General features: G+C 48.2%; 2 protein-coding genes across 5 annotated transcripts; one reads left to right on the top strand and one right to left on the bottom strand.

Moving 5' to 3' along the window:
* Window positions 1-4: 4 nt before the first annotated feature.
* Window positions 5-11931, bottom strand: LOC117397687 (voltage-dependent anion-selective channel protein 2). The gene is made up of 9 exons (XM_059018614.1): window positions 11815-11931; window positions 8758-8829; window positions 7861-7910; window positions 6148-6300; window positions 5483-5535; window positions 4200-4427; window positions 3763-3913; window positions 1631-1688; window positions 5-616 (listed from the first exon to the last, which is right to left on the bottom strand). The coding sequence occupies exons 2-9, from the start codon at window positions 8822-8824 to the stop codon at window positions 525-527; spliced, it is 852 nt and encodes a 283-aa protein (XP_058874597.1). The 5' UTR covers window positions 8825-8829; window positions 11815-11931; the 3' UTR covers window positions 5-524.
* A 705-nt stretch (window positions 11932-12636) lies between these two features.
* On the top strand, window positions 12637-20259 carry LOC117397682 (enkurin domain-containing protein 1). Of its 4 annotated transcripts, none has more exons than XM_034919422.2 (9): window positions 12637-12785; window positions 13534-13633; window positions 13743-13964; window positions 14725-14897; window positions 15552-15584; window positions 16366-16503; window positions 16919-17088; window positions 17674-17810; window positions 18813-20259. In XM_034919422.2, the coding sequence occupies exons 2-9, from the start codon at window positions 13549-13551 to the stop codon at window positions 18971-18973; spliced, it is 1119 nt and encodes a 372-aa protein (XP_034775313.2). In that variant the 5' UTR covers window positions 12637-12785; window positions 13534-13548; the 3' UTR covers window positions 18974-20259. The 4 variants fall into 4 exon arrangements, with proteins under 4 accessions (XP_034775313.2, XP_058874600.1, XP_058874598.1 ...); XM_059018617.1 differs by having other exon boundaries at window positions 13531-13633; window positions 15555-15584; XM_059018615.1 differs by having other exon boundaries at window positions 13531-13633.
* The last annotated feature ends 103 nt before the right edge of the window (window positions 20260-20362 follow it).

Raw genomic sequence — 20362 nt, 5'->3', positions numbered from 1 at the left:
TCGATTTTGTTTTCATTTCTTTAATTTCTTTTTTTAAATTCAAGTTCGGCGCTCCCATCATGACAGGTGTTTAAAAATTGTACAAAAAAAATTAAAATAAAATAAATTGACACACCGAGGTGTTCCGACATGCAGATGCAGAAATGTCAGTAAATAATAAATTTGGAGCGAGTCCTTCCCAATTAGAATGGAACGCCATGTACTGTTCTCTAGAAAACAGCAATAATTTAAAACAGCAACACTGAGCAGGTGGGCTGCAGTCGAGGCACGTCACAAACCCAAGCTTCCCTCCACAAGGCTTTAACACCAAGGAAAAGAAATAATATTTAAGAAAAAAAAGGAAACATTTCCACTTGCAGGATTTTGTTGGAGTAAGTTCCCCCAAAAAAAAAGTTGAAAAAAAATGAGCCTATTAGTGTGTGAGATTGAGGATGTTGCAGATTGAAAAATCGGTTGTGTGGGGGAGGGGGGAGTCAGGTCAGTCCCAACGCTTTCGGAAGGGGTAGACTGGCCCACGCCTCTCTTTATGCTTCAAGTTCGAACCCGAGACCGATCTTGTGACCTCCGGCGTTGAAGTTCTTTCCGTCCACCAGACCAGACAGAGTCAGCTTCACTCCTGTCACGGGTGAGAGGAGAAAAGAAATGATTTACTACACGAGCCGTTATTAAAATTGCCTGTTGTGCCCCACACCCAGACTGCAGTTACAGAAAAGCTGAGAATCAGGGTACTGCTGTAGCTGTGCTGGCTCCCGTCCGCTTCATACCCACTCTCGCTCACAGCACTGCACCAGCAACACCAAGCCAGAGAAGCAGATCCGATTCCCAGAGAGCAGGGACAGAAGAACTGAACCAACATCGTACAGAGCAATGGGAGGCAAGTGTCCCACGCACATGGAGACACACACACACAGTGGCAGCTAAGAAGCTAAAGCCTTTTGTCCAGCTTCACAAACCTTTAAGTATCAAATACATTTATTTTTTTAAAGTCACAACACACGCTGTATTTATTTATGTAAATTGATACATTACATTTGGCCTGAACTTTTGCGGTTAACAGAATTAGAGTAAGTCGTCTTAACAATACAGATAGATAGAGAAAATCCAAATAACAGGTAGATGATGCCAGTTAAAAATGCTTAAATTTACAAAGTCACCCGTCCTGAAATGAGGACAGTGGCATGTTAACGGGTTTTGCACTCTCAAGACCTTGTGTAGGAGCTCTGTGACCCGAGATCCCTTCTAAAGCTCTGGCCAAAAGTTTTGCATCACCTACAACTTTAGGTTTGAGACGCATTCAAATAAAAAAAAGCTAAAAAAGGAACAGAATTGTGATTTTATTTAGCATCATGTAATCAAAAGAAACTACAAAATTATAAAAACAGAAAAAAAAGTCGCCTACCAGAAGCCACAATAGCAGTAGAGTAGTATTTCAGGTTAGATTTTGAAATGTCAGTTTTTAACGCTAAGTATCTGGAGATCTACAAAGCAGTGTGTGATTCAGTATGTTAACATTATTCAGCAGGTTTCATTTGACTTCATGAAGCACATTCAGTTCATTGTGTTGGGGGGGGATGCTAAGCTTCAGGCCAGTGCTGTACATGCAGCGGAAGGCAGAGAGTTGGAAAGGTACCTGGCCGGAGGGTCTGGGTGTATCCTATTCCGATCAGGCTGGCGTTGTTCACTTTGGCCTGCAGGGAACACAGATATAACAAGACATTCAGGATGAGAAGATTCCAGAGGAGCACTTCCTCGTACAGAGAGAGAGACCCGAGTGGGGGAGGGGTACTCGCGGAGATGGCGGTGTCTGTGACCAGGAAGGGGAGGGTTACTCACGGAGATGGCTGTGTCTGTGACCGGGAAGGGGAGGGTTACTCACGGAGATGGCTGTGTCTGTGACCGGGAAGGGGAGGGTTACTCACGGAGATGGCTGTGTCTGTGACCGGGAAGGGGAGGGTTACTCACGGAGATGGCTGTGTCTGTGACCGGGAAGGGGAGGGTTACTCACGGAGATGGCTGTGTCTGTGACCGGGAAGGGGAGGGTTACTCACGGAGATGGCAGTGTCTGTGACCAGGAAGGGGAGGGTTACTCACGGAGATGGCTGTGTCTGTGACCAGGAAGGGGAGGGTTACTCACGGAGATGGCTGTGTCTGTGACCAGGAAGGGGAGGGTTACTCACGGAGATGGCAGTGTCTGTGACCAGGAAGGGGAGGGTTACTCACGGAGATGGCAGTGTCTGTGACCAGGAAGGGGAGGGTTACTCACGGAGATGGCAGTGTCTGTGACCGGGAAGGGGAGGGTTACTCACGGAGATGGCTGTGTCTGTGATCGGGAAGGGGAGGGTTACTCACGGAGATGGCTGTGTCTGTGACCGGGAAGGGGAGGGTTACTCACGGAGATGGCTGTGTCTGTGACCGGGAAGGGGAGGGTTACTCACGGAGATGGCTGTGTCTGTGACCGGGAAGGGGAGGGTTACTCACGGAGATGGCAGTGTCTGTGACCAGGAAGGGGAGGGTTACTCACGGAGATGGCTGTGTCTGTGACCAGGAAGGGGAGGGTTACTCACGGAGATGGCAGTGTCTGTGACCAGGAAGGGGAGGGTTACTCACGGAGATGGCAGTGTCTGTGACCAGGAAGGGGAGGGTTACTCACGGAGATGGCAGTGTCTGTGACCAGGAAGGGGAGGGTTACTCACGGAGATGGCAGTGTCTGTGACCAGGAAGGGGAGGGTTACTCACGGAGATGGCTGTGTCTGTGACCAGGAAGGGGAGGGTTACTCACGGAGATGGCTGTGTCTGTGACCAGGAAGGGGAGGGGTACTCACGGAGATGGCAGTGTCCGGGAGGGGGAGAGGGGTGGGGTACTCACGGAGATGGCTGTGTCTGTGACCGGGAAGGGGAGGGTTACTCACGGAGATGGCTGTGTCCGGGAGGGGGAGAGGGGTGGGGTACTCACGGAGATGGCTGTGTCTGTGACCGGGAAGGGGAGGGTTACTCACGGAGATGGCTGTGTCTGTGACCAGGAAGGGGAGGGTTACTCACGGAGATGGCTGTGTCTGTGACCAGGAAGGGGAGGGGTACTCACGGAGATGGCAGTGTCCGGGAGGGGGAGAGGGGTGGGGTACTCACGGAGATGGCTGTGTCTGTGACCGGGAAGGGGAAGGGTACTCACGGAGATGGCAGTGTCCGGGAGAGGGGTGGGGTACTCACGGAGATGGCTGTGTCTGTGACCAGGAAGGGGAGGGTTACTCACGGAGATGGCAGTGTCTGTGACCAGGAAGGGGAGGGTTACTCACGGAGATGGCTGTGTCTGTGACCAGGAAGGGGAGGGTTACTCACGGAGATGGCTGTGTCTGTGACCGGGAAGGGGAGGGTTACTCACGGAGATGGCAGTGTCTGTGACCAGGAAGGGGAGGGTTACTCACGGAGATGGCTGTGTCTGTGACCAGGAAGGGGAGGGTTACTCACGGAGATGGCAGTGTCTGTGACCAGGAAGGGGAGGGGTACTCACGGAGATGGCAGTGTCCGGGAGGGGGAGAGGGGTGGGGTACTCACGGAGATGGCTGTGTCTGTGACCGGGAAGGGGAGGGGTACTCACGGAGATGGCGGTGTCCGAGAGGGGGAGTGGGGAGGAGGACTCACAGAGATGGCGGTGTCCGGGAGGAGGAGGGGTACTCGCAGAGATGGCAGTGTCCAGGAGTGGGGAAGGAGGACTCATGGAGATGGCGGTGTCCAGGAGGGGGAGGGGAGGGGAGGGGTACTCACGGAGATGGCGGTGTCCGTGTCCAGCTGGTACTTGGCCGCGATGCCGAAGCGGGTGTTGTTGCTGCCCGCGGTCCAGGCCAGGTTCACCGCTGTCTCCAGCTTGTCGTTCACCTTCTGGTAGATGGAGCCGCCGAACTCCGTCCCGTCGTTGCTGTGAAAGCAGAGAGGAGAAAAAGCGTTTTATTATAATTATTGTTTATCCAAGGCGACTTACAGGTGTTGCAGGGCAAAACAAAAACAATACTTAAATACAGTGTAGTTTACAGTGAGTGCAAATACTACTAGAATACAATACGAGATAAGAAGTAACAATTTAGGATTAAGACAATTTGTATCTGCAACGATATGGTAGTAATGCAATGGTGCCAGGATGGTGCTTGGGCCGGGCACCTCTCTCCCGAGTGCCAGCAGGGGGCGGTGCGGCACGCTGTACTCACACGTTGGTGTGCAGCTGGAAGTCCCCTGCCTTGTAGCCCAGGGCGAAGTTGTTCTGGGCCAGCTTGGACTTGGCCGTGTCGAAGGCCACCTGGTAGCCGGCGAGCCAGCCCTCATAGCCGACAACAGCGGCGCCGTGGATCACAGGGCCGGCAAAGTCGAAATCCACATCGCAGCCCAGGTTGATGTAGTCACGCTTGTACCCAGTCTTCAGCTTACCACTCTTCTTACTGAGAGAGAGAGAGAGAGAGAGAGAACAAGACAATCTCTTAGGAATGACAGCAGGGGTGAAGCAAATCATTTTTTTTTTAGTCCTGAATAAAGAAAGTTTCTGTTGTTTAAAAGTACATTGAATAAATCATAAGAAAAAAAAAAAAGTGTATTACTTAGCTCTGATTTTAAACAGGATCTACAGAAGTCTATTGAAACACACACATTAAAAAGGAGACAGACGTGGGGCTCCCGAGTGGCGCATCTGGTAAAGGCACTCAGAGTGCAGTGCAGGATGCGCCCTATAGCCTGGAGGTCGCCGGTTCGAGTCCAGGCTATTCTATTGCAGCAGTGTGGAGTAGTGGTTAGGGCTCTGGACTCTGGACCGGAGGGTTGTGGGTTCAATCCCAGGTGTGGGACACTGCTGCTGTACCCTTGAGCAAGGTACTTTACCTAGATTGCTCCAGTAAAAACCCAACTGTATATATGGGTAATTGTATGTAAAATAATGTGATATCTGTATAATGTGAAATAATGTATAATGTGATATCTTGTAACAATTGTAAGTCGCCCTGGATAAGGGCGTCTGCTAAGAAATAAATAATAATAATAATAATAATAATAATATTGCCAACCGTGGACGGGAGCTCCCAGGGGGTGGCACACAATTGGCCGAGTGTCGCCCAGGGGGAGGGAGGGCTAGGTCGGCCAGGGTGTCCTCAGCTCACCGCGCACCAGCGCCCCCTGTGGACTGGCTGGGTGCCTGCGGGCTTGCCTGTAAGCTGCCCAGAGCTGCGTTGTCCTCCGACGCTGTAGCTCTGAGGCGGCTGCACGGTGAGTCTGCAGTGTGTAAAGAAGCGGGCGGCTGACGCACACGCTTCGGAGGACAGCGTGTGTTCGTCTTCACCCCTCCCGAGTCAGCACGGGGGTGGTAGCGGTGAGCTGAACCCAAAATAAATTGGACAGTCTAAATTGAGAGAAAATAAATTAAAAAAAAATAATTGGCGACCACTAAATTTAAAAAAAAACAAAAAAAAAAACACACGCCACACATTCACGGAGATGTTGTATTTACCCTGTGTTTGGTACAAATGAAGTGTCGAAGGTAAGCTTGAGTCCATTCGCCAACTGTGGAGAGAGAAACATGATTATATTATACACACATATAAATATAAATATATAAATTCAGTTATTCTATTTCATTCAGGGCTTTGCGTTCCCTTTAAATAATCTGTTTGAATTTCAGCTGCTCAGTTAATAAACGAAGCTCTTCATCTGCATCTCACTCGTGGGAATTTCATTCACAAACCTTCTTTGGAAATGTTACAGTTATTAATAAAAATAAAACAGTATTGCAAAACAGAGTCCGGGCTTACGGTTAATATTCTCGCTCTGTGACCACAACCTTCTTAAAGGGCAAGTGTTTTTAGCCCAAGGCTGCCTTGCTAAGCACCTTGGTAATCGTACAGGCTTCTGTTTTCCGCAGTGCTGTTAATTAATCAGGCACGACTTTTCATTTAAAGAAATGCTACAATTACATTTTCTGTAACCACATTTGTTTTGCATTTTCATTTTATTCTTAAATGACATCTGTTTTGAAAACTCTTTATAATATAATATGACTAATGAAGGTGGCATTATTATTATTATTATTATTTTTACACAGCTTCCAATGAGAGCGCTCCCATCACCACCACCTCTTTCTTAAAGGGGAAGCTCTTTGAGCCGCGGGAAGCCTACCTGGTCCTCCAGGGTGACCCCGGTGCTCAGGGTGTTGTCCGTGTTCCACTTCTGGTTGAAGGTCAGGCCCAGCTCCTTCATCTTGTACTTGGTCTCCAGACTCCCCGTCGCCTTGCCGGAGTCTGTGTTTGAGGAGCCAGAGGTGGAGAACTCCTGCAGGCGCACACGCAGAGAGGGTGAGGCACACGCACACGCACACAGGGTCAGGGGGACTCTTCACCCAATCTGCATCACTATCCCTGTTGCTCTGTTTCCTATCTACCGGTTTTTAAGAGTGGATTCTACACAGCGCAGTAAATCCCATGGTAGAGAAAACTGAAGCAAAACTGAGTACTGGCAAGAGACAAAGGGTTTCACTGGTTAAAGCCACGTTGCCAGACAGCTCGCTTGCTCTCACCTTACCCAAACAACCCCGAAGCGTTTCAGGTCTGTTTAGATCTAATCTTGGATTAGCACCGCTATGACTTTTTAATCGATCTCTTAATGTGTGAGGAAGCAGGGCTGAAGAGAGTCAAGGAAGAAGATAAAAAGACAAAACGGGCAAACCGACAGAGGTCCTTAAAGCATTCCAGAACCCACCAGCATTCCAGAACCCACCAGCATTCCAGAACACACCAGCATTCCAGAACCCACCAGCGCGGGGTTCCACCAGCACACGCTTTACTGAAACCATCAAAATAAATTGGTTCTGGGCAGACATTAAATATTGTCCTGATCTGTGAATAAAGAGATTTCGATTTTTTAAAACCTCCAATTTAGAAATACATAGTGTATATTTTGCAGGTCTTTGTACTAATATATCAATATAGTACAGCTGCTTAAAGCATGAAACAGACCCAGGCTAGGCAGCTGCAGAGTCACTGGTTTGTTTCACAGTGAGGGTTCTGCAATGCTTCAAAAGGACAGACTCTCTGCACAGCAGCCGTTACAAACACGTTCTTACCATCTGAAACCCCCCCAGTCCAAGAGAGGCAGAAGGAAAGAGAGGAGAAAGCAAGGGTTAGGAGTGCAGTGTTCAACCACCATTCAAACAGAGGGACTCGTTATCAAACAGAGCAGGGACAACACGGGGTGCAGAGACTCGCTGTGCACAAAGGAGTCAGGAGACCCACCTCACTGCAAAACATCATTCTCCAGTTAAATTCATCATCGCCTGAAACTCAATGCTGTGCAGAGGGACTACCGCTGCGGCCAAACGTTTTGTATCGCCTAGAATTTTAGAATTGAGACGCAATTAAAGAAAAAAAAACTATATTAACATAATTTATCTTCTATTTATCATGTGATCAAAGAAACTAGACAATGATAAAAAAAAGTGTCTTCTGGAAGTCATAATAGTAGTACACAGTAGTATTTCATGTTCGATTTTAAAATGTCACATTTTTCATTTTAAGTATCTGGGAAAACTACAAAGCGGTGTGTAATTCAATATGTTAACATTGTTCAGCAAGTTTCACTGGACTTCGCTGGATTTCATTCTACAGGGTGATGCAAAGCTTTTGGCCAGAGCTGTATGTTGGAAATGACACGCAACCTTCATGCGAGTGACTGCGAGGGTGGGAGCTGGGGTTACCCTGCAGCGATGCTTACAGGGGGGTCCCCAGCCCTACAGGTCACACCCTACGAAGCTTCTGTTCTGGAGAGGGTCAGGAGTCCCCAGCTCCACGCTCTCCGGAGGCATCGCGCTTCACTTTCTCTGACAGCGATACTCACCACTCCGCTCTGAGACTTGGTCTTCAAGTCTAACTTCACGACCCCGAAGCCTGGAAAAAAAAACACACACAAGAGCGACGTGGAAGCATCTCTGTAGACAGCCTTAACGGTGAAGTCACACGCATGTTATTCAGGTAGGAGCCAATTACCCCTCTAAAGATACACAGAGCACACCATGGGGGTGTGGAGGGGGGGGGGGATTTAATATCATGCGTTTTCTTTTCCCATGCCGAGCGCTTTGGGATGCTCTGCAGGAAAGGCTCCATGCAGACCAGGCTCTGCTCGATTCACTGGGAGAATAACATTTCAGGGAGTGTTCTCAGACACAATGTTCCCAGACAGATGATATCCAGCTGTCTGGTTTCAGGGCGCTGCGCGTCACACCAGGCAGGGAGACTTGGGGTTTGATACAGCACCCTCAAACTAGGTCTCCCGGGGTCTCCTGGAAGCAGGTTTCAAGCCGCTGCTCCTGAAAGCTTCATGCTGCCTCACCTTTAGTGCCTCTCAACACACACACTCCCACTCCCCTTGGTGCTTATAACCCTCGTTATGACCTTCAGTAACAGAGGCCCTGTAGATATGGTTGCTGTTGCTACGCTGGGCTAAGCAGAGTCGAGTCTCAATACTGATCTAGAGGGGCTGACCCTGCTCTGGGCTAAGCAGAGTCTCAAGGGACTTTGAAATTGTAATGAGCGAGTTTCCTTACAGCACAAGGTCAGCCGTGACATTCACAGACAGGCAGGTAGGATTCGTCATGAGACTGTTCCTTAAAAACGACCAACACATCCAAACACAGCACAAGACCCCTGCAATACAGTGGAACAGTAGAACCCCCTTTGACTGAAATGGAGTCTGCCCCCCCCCTCCTCCACTCCACTCCCACCTCTTGCTACTCACCATAGCCCTTGCTGAAGATATCCTTGGCTGACTTGCCCAAGTCGGAGTACGATGGTGGAACTGCCATTGTGTCTGTGAAGAGAGCAGAGGAGAGGTGCAAGGGATTATGGGGGATGCATCCCAGGGCAGATACACAGCTCTGCAGACTGAAAGGGCTGAAGCAAATCCAGCTTGTACTGGGATTCCAATTTCAACACAGAATCTGTATCCAACTATACTGGACGTGCCACGCTGCGTTCGTAACGGCCGATCAGTTCAGCAGATGCGTGTAATAAATTATATCCTGATGTAGCTATCACTGACACTTATCTGCTCCGCAGCAGTGTGGAGTAGTGGTTAGGGCTCTGGACTCTTGACCGGAGGGTCGTGGGTTCAATCCCTGGTGGGGGGACACTGCTGCTGTACCCTTGAGCAAGGTACTTTACTTAGATTGCTCCAGTAAAAACCCAACTGTATAAATGGGTAATTGTATGTAAAAAATAATGTGATATCTTGTAACAATGTAAATCGCCCTGGATAAGGGCGTCTACTAAGAAATAAACAGGAGGAATGAATTTCTCCCACGTGCATCATTTAGAAATCTCATCTCTCGGTGCAGTTGAGCGATCCTGACCACATGGGCTCCGTCAGTCTTCATCCCTACTACAGTCTCCTTCCTTCAGCCAGCATCCATCACTTTCACCAGCACGCCACTGCCAGCCAATTGCACGGCCCCACCAACAGTGCCAGCCAATCACAACCCAGCTCCATCACATCAGGCTTGCACTGCAAACCCAGGCAGCCAATCCAAAGGAGGTTCCAGAGCAACGGGCACTCCAGAGAGGCTGACTGTTTTCTTTTACTGATTTTCAGAAGGTCACACGGATGGCTCAGGAATGAAGGGACGTGAAGGTGCGGGCTCTGTGAGTGTGGGAGAGTGAGATGAGTGACTGAGGGAGTGAGTGAGGTTTGCAGCACTGCAGTGAAAACGCACCGCCTGTGCAGAGAGAAGCTGAATCACAGCTTCCATTCACGCATCCTCACTCTCCTTATCAAGCACCTAATCCACAGCAAAGCACTGCCCTAGGGAGGCTGCAAACCGAAACCTTGCACCTCAGACGAATGAAATACAAAATGCTTCCGGGCAGGTTCTGCGTTCTTTAGACACGCATGGGTTTACTGGAAATAATACACAAGCACGCTGTTTTATATGGCACGTTTCCTGAGACAGTTTTTTATACACATCTGGTCTTGAAAAACTCAGCATCCTGACTGCGGAATAGATTAACAACTTCCCTTTGCATCGTGTACCATGCGGTATAAACACACCCCATGCGTGTAAACTGCACTGGATGAACCGAGCAGCGCGGTGCACAGCAGGACCGGCAGTCAGCGCCCAAATACATGCTTGGATTAGATGAAACAACACGGCACAGCCGCTTCCAACCCCCGTGCATCCGCATCCGTGTAGCAGAAGCGCACCTCGCACTGTAGCGGCAAGTTACACCATCATTTTAAACGAATGCCCTGGAAGTTCATCTTCACTGTAGTACTCCGCTCGCAGCAGCCCGCACTGAAGGGAATGAAAGGACACACCCACACGGGGCTCAAGCAGTCGACCCGCACCACCTCTCCCGAGTGTGTCCCTGCAGCCATTCCTAGCCTTGATAACTAGGGAGGCTCCCAGGAGGATCGGAGAAGGTGAATCACTGCGACTCCGCCCTCGTGTGTCAGACCGGGTTGGGCGTACTTTGAATCCCAGCGTGATCTCTTGAAGGACAGGTTCAGATGCGCGCAGGGCTGGCATGAGCAGCACAAACACCCGTGTCTCATGAAACCAAAGCCGCGTCGCTGTGATATCTTTAGTGCGCAGAGAACTTGAAACGGGGTCCACGTGACCCCGCCCCCCAAACCCACCCACGTTACAATCGGCTCTGGGAAAAAAAATGACACAGTCGTGCAGTCTATTCAACAGGACTGGCTATCGGTTCACCATTCCCGGCTATTGTTGGGCCCGAGTCTCCTATCAGGTAATCATGGGGGGGGGGGGGCACACGCACAACGACCACTTTATATACAATAGCAATACATTTTCAAAATGCAGTGCCTTAATGCAATGTTTTTTTTTTAAAAGCACAGTAAATGACCCTCCCACCCCCCCTCCTCCGGTTCCTTGGATCGCACACGGAAGCACAGCTGCTGTCTCCAATTGGAAAATCCCCCAGCTTATGATAACACTTATTATTATTATAAATATGACCCGTCCTGCTGGATTTCAGCTTCTAGACAATCCTGTAATTAAACGCGACTGTTCCGGTTACCCGTCTGAATGTCATTCTGCGGGATTTCACGCGCGACGCTGCGAGGGGTTTGAGGATGGCGACTCCGCACGTCTCGCAGCTTCTCGTCCCTTCGGCAATGACGCTTTCACTTTCCCCGCACGCCGCGGCTGCTATTACAGCGTTACATTGTAATTACACACGCCGCGATCGCTACAATGTAAAAGGTAGCGGAGAACGTCGACCACGCTACACGATACATAATGACACGCTACACAGCTCCGAGGCAATGGAGCACAACACGGAGCTGGAGCCTCGCACGATCTCCGCTCTTAATTTGTGGAAGAGGGTTTGCATTATTCTGAATTGGATAGAACAGCACGCAGGGTCGAACCCACGCGAAATATTTTTACATCACCAGCCCACACCACACAGCTCGAGTCAAAATAATAAAACAAAGAGACAACGAGCCTGTCGAAACAGAAAAACAGTCCTTCTTGTATGACAAACCTGTCAGGCCACCAATGACCTTAACTGCACAGAAATGCTACACCCCAAAAACACCCTTGAGACGCTCCCTACCCCTCGTCTGCCGTTCCTTTACTCCGCATTCCCCAAGTAGAAAAACCAACCGCGCATATTTGCTCAGGCCTTTCCACTCGCTCCCCCGTGGCAGACAGCTTGCAATCCCTTTTACTGGCGCATACCTTTACTTATCCTGCTACATTTCATAAATAAAAAAGCATGCAGTTGTATTCAGTCCGGTCCCTGGCTAACTCCCCTTCTAAGCCGTCCTTACCGGTGTTTTGCTCGCTCGGTGTCCGGCTCCGGTCTCGGCGCTGAGTCTCCGGGAGGGCAGATTGAAGGAGAAATGCACCCAACGCGCAAAGTAACTTCTAATACGCATGCGCAACCCGTGCTTCACTGTCATTGGGCACGCCCGTAATTGACTGCACCCCTCAAAAGAGAGATATTATATATATATATATGGACTGAAGAACATTAAATAATCTTGTATTTATTTTATTAGCGTTTTAATTTAACACATACGGAACTGAAATTCAGAATACTGTACAATAATTTCTCTAGCATAATCACGGCCAACGCGAAATCCTGCGACACTATCACCCTTCATTTAAATGTGCTTTATTTTGCTCTTATCTGCCCCCTATTTTACTGCATTTAATCCTGTACTTCAGAATACTGTAATCTGCCAAGTGTTTTAACCTGTAGTATTTTGTATTTAATCATATCCTGATGTAACTATCACTATTATCTGCTGTATTATTGAATTGTGGTTTGTCACACTTGAACAAAAGTTATTGTATTTCTTGCTCTTATTGTATTACTTGTATTGTAACACTTAATGTATTTGCTTACGATTGTAAGTCGCCCTGGATAAGGGCGTCTGCTAAGAAATAAATAATAATAATAATAATAATAATAGTGACATGTAATAATTATATCACGTTTGTATGGTGCGAATAAAGCAGTACGCCACTCGTTTACACTGATTTGACTTAAGAAACACAATAATTTAATCATTCAAATATATATTTTGGAAATGTCAAAGCCCTTTAGAAAGCGTGTCACAGAAGCAGGGGTTGCTCTGTGACGCGTTTCACACGATCAGTAAAGTAGTGGTCTACGTCACCAGAGCGGCGGGTTGCCATGGTGGTTGGTGGCGTGCTTAGGGAAACTGCGTAGGAAACGTCATCGATTTTCGTGTCTGTGGCCGGCAGTTGGGTTCACGGAATACAGGCGGTTAAGGTAGAACATTTTATTTATTTATTTATTTATTTATTTATTGATTTATTATTATTTACAACGTTTTAAATTACTTTTAAATCCTGTGTTTCTCTGTAAAGTGTTGTAAGTGAAGACCTGGACCGCACGGGGACGAGGCCACGAGAGCATGCTCTCGCGTTTATTTATTTATATTTCTATATTATATATTTTTTTGAATGTATTCACAATGCGTGTTTAGTTAAACAGTATTGTCACCACAGCTGTTTGGCATTTAAAAACCGAGTTTTAATTAAATGCGTTCATTCTAGCACAGGAAGCGGGGTATATCAGGTGCTAGTGACAGTTTGGAAGTGACGCGCCTGCCATTATAAATCATTGTTTATAATTGAGATCACGCTGTCCTGAGAGGTTACTGAATGCCTGGATGTATTTGGCATCGAAAACACTTTACAAAACTGTAAGAACACGGTAGCAGTTTGATGCTCGGGAGCCAGGAGTGCAGCCTAGCAAAGCAGATCGAGTCTGCAACACGCTCGATATTGTAAAATAATAATAATAATAATAACAATAATAATAATAATAATAATAATAATAATAATAATAATAGTCTTGCAAGGAAGAGACAAACCACAAAGTGAATCAGCTTCTTATTCTTGCCTTTTTGTTTTGCCTTAATCTCTATTGTATCGCTGTTTATTATTATTATTATTATTATTATTATTATTATTATTATTTCACTATATTAAATGCAATCTCAACCGCACAGCAGCAGAGGCCAGTAAAGATGTCTGAAGGGGCTTCTAAGATCTCTGGACCCATCCCGCCAGACCCATCGCTGTTCCCGGAGTGTTACAGACGGCCCATGTCTGGTGAGGCTCGCTGGAACCACACCAGTGCTAGCGGTAACAGCAAAGCATTTCTAACAGAGATATATAGAGGATATCACTGCATCGGTGGCTCTGCCTTCTCTCCCTGCAGCTCGAGGCAGGCTGGAGGGACATTCTCTGAAGCTGGATTTCCTCTCCGGGCCCCTGGCCCCGGACCCCACTCTGTACCCCACCTGCTACAGCGCCCGGCCGGGGCCCCCTCCCCGCGTGCGCCCCAATGCCACGGAGATCCTGGAAAGAGGTCAGCGGGGCACCGTGGGGAGACTGCTGCAGCTCCAGGGGGTCTCCCTGCGACTCGACCCCCCACCACCAAGTAAACACACACTCTCTCTATCATCTCCACCAAGTAAACACACACTCTATCATCTCCACCAAGTAAACACACACTCTCTCTATCATCTCCATCAAGTAAACACACACTCTATCATCTCCACCAAGTAAACACACACTCTCTCTATCATCTCCATCAAGTAAACACACTCTCTATCATCTCCATCAAGTAAACACACACTCTCTCTATCATCTCCACCAAGTAAACACACACTCTCTCTATCATATCCACCAAGTAAACACACACTCTGTCTATCATCTCCACCAAGTAAACACCCACTCTCTCTATCATCTCCACCAAGTAAACACCCACTCTATCATATCCAAGTAAACACACACTCTCTCTATCATCTCCACCAAGTAAACACCCACTCTCTCTATCATCTCCACCAAGTAAACACACACTATCATCTCCATCAAGTAAACACACACTCTCTCTATCATCTCCACCAAGTAAACACCCACTCTCTCTATCATCTCCAAGTAAACACTGACACATGCAATCACCTCCATCAGAAGTCAGGGCTGGTTTTAAAAGCCTCCATGTCAGGTGACTGTTACTACTGTTGTAATGTTCCAGCAAAACCCATCTTTTAGAATCCATCCCAAATCCCTCATATTTATTTTTTTTAAAGCTTCTTATCATTAACGCATGCCTTGTGAATAGGGCCCCACGTGTTAAAGATTATTTTAAACACTGTCCAATGGCTGACATGTTTGAAGCGTCTGTCTGGCTTGAACAGAGAAGGAGCCTCGGAACCACGAGAAGGAGAACGTGCGGCGCCTGCGTGAGATCCAGCGCCGGTGCCGGGAGAAGGAGCAGGAGCGCGAGGGCGCCCGACCCAAACCCGTGAAGGCGCTGTGGAAGTCTCAGAAGTACGAGGGAGTGCAGTCCAAAGTCATGGCCCAGCTGCAGGTAGGACTCGCACAAAGCCCTCATGCTGTAGTCTCGGTTTTGCAGGTGATACATTACGCACAACAGGACTGCAGTGTGAAAGAGCAGGGCCTCGATATTCTCAGGAAATCTATTTTCTTGATATAAATAGGGCAGTGATTCAACACAGACCCTGGGAGGATTTTGTATTTGCAGCCGACACCAGGGTAGGGTTTAAAATCAGCCGCACACAAGCCTGCCACTCCCGGCATGAGTTCATTTACTCGTTGCAACGGGGAACAAAACGATCTCCACGTGATTTTCTGCATTATGGGCAAATGCAAAAAGGTCTGTATTCAGTGAATGCTTTAGCATTGATGTGTGGACAGTGTCCATCACTCCCAGTGTATTGGTGTGTGGACAGTGTCCATCACTCTCAGTGTATTGGTGTGTGGACAGTGTCCATCACTCTCAGTGTATTGGTGTGTGGACAGTGGCCATCACTCTCAGTGTATTGGTGTGTGGACAGTGTCCATCACTCTCAGTGTATTGGTGTGTGGACAGTGTCCATCACTCTCAGTGTATTGGTGTGTGGACAGTGTCCATCACTCTCAGTGTATTGGTGTGTGGACAGTGTCCATCACTCTCAGTGTATTGGTGTGTGGACAGTGATTGCTTTCCTTTGCTTTATTTCAGCAGTTTCAGGCAGACACCCCCCCCTTTGATGAGGTCAGTAGGTGTGATTTATTAAACATAAAACTCAGGAGACAAAGAGCACAGCTAAATCTGGGAAGCATTTCCACGTGGTGGGATGTAGGCACGTGCACGAGCGTGCAGGGGTTACAATGTGTGTGTGTGCGTGAGTTCACGTGTGATTGCACGCGTGCACCTGTGTCATGCATGTGAGTGCACGGCTCTGCCCAAACGTTTTGCATCTCTTAAAAAATTTAGGATTGCGAGATCATTTATTTGTTTTGTTTAAACTATATGAACATAATTTAGATATTTTATTTAACATCATGTGATCAAAGAAACTACAAAATGATTTCGCAAAAAAGTCTACCGGAAGCCATAATAGTAGTACAGTAGCATTTCATTTTTTGAATGAAATTATTTTTTCAATTGTTGTCAGTTTTTTGTTAAGTGTATGGAAAACTACAGAGCGATGTGCAATTCAATATGTTAACGTAACATTGTTCAGCAGGTTTCACTCGACTTTATGAAGCACAATGAGTTCATTCTCTAGGGGGGTGCAGTGCTTTTGGCCACAGCTGCATGTGCCTGGCTGTGTGTGCGTGTGCGTGCGTGTGTGTGTGCGTGTGCGTGTGCATGGAGTGTACTGTAAATCAGAAGCTGCTTGGATTCAATATAACGTCCAGCAGCCCGACTGACGAAGCCCGTTTCTGCTTTGGGCTGAAGACCTGCATGCTCTTGGAGGGGTGGAGGCCCGGGAGGGTTTGTGTTGGACCGAGGCAGTCATCCCTCGGGCCGTTCTGTTTGCTTTGTTTAGGAGATGTCTCCCCCCAGGAAGCCGGAGTGTCAGAATTACCTGAAGGCGCACTCCCTCTGCGGATCAGGGGTGCAGCCCAAGCGCTCTCCGTCCCCGAGCCCCCCCAAATCCAGGGGCGATGGCAGCCCCACGGCAGAGGTGAGAGCGGGAAGGGCAACAGGACTGGAGATAGAAACGAGGGGGAACTACCAATACCCCTACCGAAAACACAAATTTTAGGATTGAGACATCAAAAAAAAAAAAAAAAAACCAACTATATGAGCATTATTTAGATCTTTTATTCAACATCATGTAATCAAAGAAACTACAAAATGACATCGCAAAAGTCTACCGGAAGCCATAATAGTAGTACAGTAGTATTTCTAAAATGTCACATTTTTCAGTTTTTCATTAAGTATCTGGAAAACTCCAAAGCGGTGTGCAATTCAATATGTTAACGTCACATTATCCAGCAGGTTTCATTCGACTTTATGAAGCTGTACGTATATCTATTAATAATCTTTGTGTTCATCTCAAATGAAACATTCACAATCCCCCTGCTCTGGCGTTACAGATCCAGGTGAAAGGAACAAACATCGACTTCGTGAGCCACAACGCGCGGAACGCCAGGCAGGCCGCGCCACGGCGCTCTAAATCCCTGCAGTCTCTGTCCGAGGTGCTGGAGCACAAGAGGAGGGAGCAGCAGGAATACGACTCCAACCAGAAGGGACGCGTCCCACAGTAGTGAGCAGCAAGACCACTGTCTGTCTCTGTCAGGGCTCTGGGGATCTGAGGGCTCACGCTGAGACCAAGGCACCCTGCCATTCTAACCGGCCCCCAACAAACACCCCACTTCATTATTATTATTATTATTATTATTAATATTATTATTATTATTATTATTATTATTTTATTTGGCAGACGTCTTTATCCAAGGCGACTTACAGGTGTTACAGGGCAGTACAAGCTTATAGTGCAAAAACAGCATTTAAATACAGTGTAGTTTACAGTGAGTGCAAATACTACTAGAATACAATACGAGATAAGAAGTAACAAGTTAGGATAAAGACAATTTGTATCTACAGTGATATTATAATAGTGCAACGTGGTGCTTAGATCCGGCGAGTCTAGTGTACAGTAGCAGGGGCAGATCAAGAGGTCTACAAGTGCAGTCTCAACAGGTGGAGACTGCACTTGTAGATCTCTTGATCTGCCCCTGCAAGCCATTGACTTTTTAAATGAATCTACAAGCCATTGACTTTTTAAATGAAGAAGCTCACGTGCCACCTCTCACCCACCTCTCACCCACCGTCCCCCACCCCCCCCCAGCCTACAGGAGCGGAGGGCTGAGTGGCAGCAGCAGGAAGAGGAGCGCCGGAGGAACCAGCCCGACCCGGCCATGCCTCCCGGACACACCAGGATGCCTGAGAGCGAGCGGCAGGGGACTCTCAACTCCCTCAAAACAAGTAGGTCCCCAGCCTGCCCCGCTTCACCGCTCCCCAGCCTGCCCTGCTTCACAGCTCCCCAGCCTGCCCTGCTTCACCGCTCCCCAGCCTGCCCTGCTTCACCGCTCCCCAGCCTGCCCCGCTTCACAGCTCCCCGGCCTGCCCTGCTTCACAGCTCCCCGGCCTGCCCTGCTTCACCGCTCCCCAGCCTGCCCTGCTTCACAGCTCCCCAGCCTGCCCCGCTTCACCGCTCCCCAGCCTGCCCCGCTTCACAGCTCCCCAGCCTGCCCTGCTTCACCGCTCCCCAGCCTGCCCTGCTTCACCGCTCCCCAGCCTGCCCCGCTTCACAGCTCCCCAGCCTGCCCCGCTTCACAGCTCCCCAGCCTGCCCTGCTTCACCGCTCCCCAGCCTGCCCTGCTTCACCGCTCCCCAGCCTGCCCCGCTTCACAGCTCCCCAGCCTGCCCCGCTTCACAGCTCCCCAGCCTGCCCTGCTTCACAGCTCCCCGGCCTGCCCCGCTTCACAGCTCCCCAGCCTGCCCCGCTTCACAGCTCCCCAGCCTGCCCTGCTTCACAGCTCCCCAGCCTGCCCCGCTTCACCGCTCCCCAGCCTGCCCCGCTTCACAGCTCCCCAGCCTGCCCTGCTTCACCGCTCCCCAGCCTGCCCTGCTTCACCGCTCCCCAGCCTGCCCCGCTTCACAGCTCCCCAGCCTGCCCCGCTTCACAGCTCCCCAGCCTGCCCTGCTTCACAGCTCCCCGGCCTGCCCCGCTTCACAGCTCCCCAGCCTGCCCCGCTTCACAGCTCCCCAGCCTGCCCCGCTTCACAGCTCCCCAGCCTGCCCCGCTTCACAGTCCAGACCCAATGAGAAACTAGCATCGTCTATGGTTGCTAAGGAATAAATACGAAATGAATTAAACATGTCGACTGGCACCAGAATGTAATGTTGCTGGTGCTGTGTGAGGTGCCCTGGTGCTAGAATGTGCCCCCTGGCTGAACCCTCCCCCCCTGTCCTCTCTCTCCACAGCCCAGCAGGACCTGGTCCGGCAGCTGCTCCGGCTGCCTGTGAGAGCGGACACCCTGAGTGTACAAACGCGCCGCGCCGAGCTGGACAGCAAGCTCTCCGAGGTGGAGGAAGCCATCAAGATATTCTCTCGACCCAAAGTCTTCGTGAAGGTCGACTCCTGAACCTGACAGGGGACCGCGGGCAGCTGTGCTGCAGTGCATCTGAGACTGAGTCTGTCCTCAGAACCAGATCAATTCTATTAACTGCTGCAGCGTGCCTGAGACCGAGTCTGTCCTCAGAACCAGATCAATTCTATTAACTGAGACCGAGTCTGTCCTCAGAACCAGATCAATTCTATTAACTCCTGCAGCGCGTCTGAGACCGAGTCTGTCCTCAGAACCAGATCAATTCTATTAACTCCTGCAGCGTGCCTGAGACCGAGTCTGTCCTCAGAACCAGATCAAGTCTATTAACTACTGCAGCGTCTGCAGAGCACTGGGCAACTCTGGGCAGCTCTGTAGAAAGGTGTAGCATCACCTAGAATTTTAGGATTGTGACATCATTTAAAAACAAAAAAAAAACTATCTGAACATAATTTAGATCTTTTATTTAACATCATGTAATCAAAGAAACTACAAAATGATATCGCAAAAGTCTACCGGAAGCCATTAGCATTTCATGTTAGATTTTGAAAAGTCACATTTTTTAATTTGTCAGGTTTTCGTTTAGTATCTGGAAAACTACAAAGCGGTGTGTAGTTCAATATGTTAGCGTGACGTTATTCAGCAGACTTCATTTGAACTTTACAAAGTAAAATGGTTTAATTCTATAGGGGGATGCAATACTTTTGGGCAGAGCTGTAGTATCAAAGATCAGTGTTTTTAAGAACGTTTTGGCAAACAAAAAAAATTAAAAATTTGGGGAGAATCTTACTTCATAAATCTTTCTAAGAAACACTGAACTCATCAATAATTGTATATAATTGTGTTGAACCAGGATGGTCGTCCTTTATCAGCAGTACCCTAACAGCTGGGATGAGTTATTAGACCAGCACTGTATTAATCCCAGCACACTTTAACTGGTCAGCTAATGATTTCTATTCATATGTATTCATTACCTTCTCTGCTCTGTGTTTGTTGGGCCTGTATTCAGTTACTAGTTTTGTTGGCAAAGACTGTGGTTTTACAAAAAAAATTGTTTAGACTTCAATTTTTGGTATTGCTGTAAATATGAGATCATAGATGTATTTAATGTTATTAATATCTATCTATCTATCTATCTATCTATCTGTCTATCTATCTATCTATCTATCTATCTATATACTGTCACAGTTATGCAGTTTTTATCTGGTTCAGTATACACTGTATAATTAGACACGTAAATAATCAGCATAGTATTTTTTTTTACTGTGCTGTGAATGTATTATTTAAAATGTACAGTAATAATAAAAGATTAGGTTTTGATTAAAGTCCATGCCTCTGTAACTCAATGCCGTAAAGTTTTACACAGACTCAACAGTCGGGGTTAAGTGGTTTATTTTACTCAGTAACTGTCAGTCTCTGAATGCTGCA

Source organism: Acipenser ruthenus, unplaced genomic scaffold (genome assembly GCF_902713425.1).
Source record: "Acipenser ruthenus unplaced genomic scaffold, fAciRut3.2 maternal haplotype, whole genome shotgun sequence".
NCBI classification, from domain to species: domain Eukaryota; kingdom Metazoa; phylum Chordata; class Actinopteri; order Acipenseriformes; family Acipenseridae; genus Acipenser; species Acipenser ruthenus.
The sequence above is the reverse complement of the archived record's forward strand: the minus strand, read 5'-3'. Positions and strand labels throughout refer to the sequence as shown.

Bases quoted from the DNA above. Each gene is read 5' to 3' on its own strand.
- LOC117397687 (XM_059018614.1), bottom strand. From the start codon at position 8,824: ATGGCAGTTCCACCATCGTACTCCGACTTGGGCAAGTCAGCCAAGGAT. The intron at 6,301-7,860 runs GTGAGTATCGCT...GTGCGCCTGCAG, and splicing joins CCAAGTCTCAGAGCGGAGTG to GAGTTCTCCACCTCTGGCTC. The intron at 5,536-6,147 runs GTAGGCTTCCCG...CTCTCTCCACAG, and splicing joins GGGTCACCCTGGAGGACCAG to TTGGCGAATGGACTCAAGCT.
- LOC117397682 (XM_034919422.2), top strand. From the start codon at position 13,549: ATGTCTGAAGGGGCTTCTAAGATCTCTGGACCCATCCCGCCAGACCCA. The intron at 16,504-16,918 runs GTGAGAGCGGGA...CTGGCGTTACAG, and splicing joins ATGGCAGCCCCACGGCAGAG to ATCCAGGTGAAAGGAACAAA. The intron at 17,089-17,673 runs GTGAGCAGCAAG...ACCCCCCCCCAG, and splicing joins AAGGGACGCGTCCCACAGTA to CCTACAGGAGCGGAGGGCTG.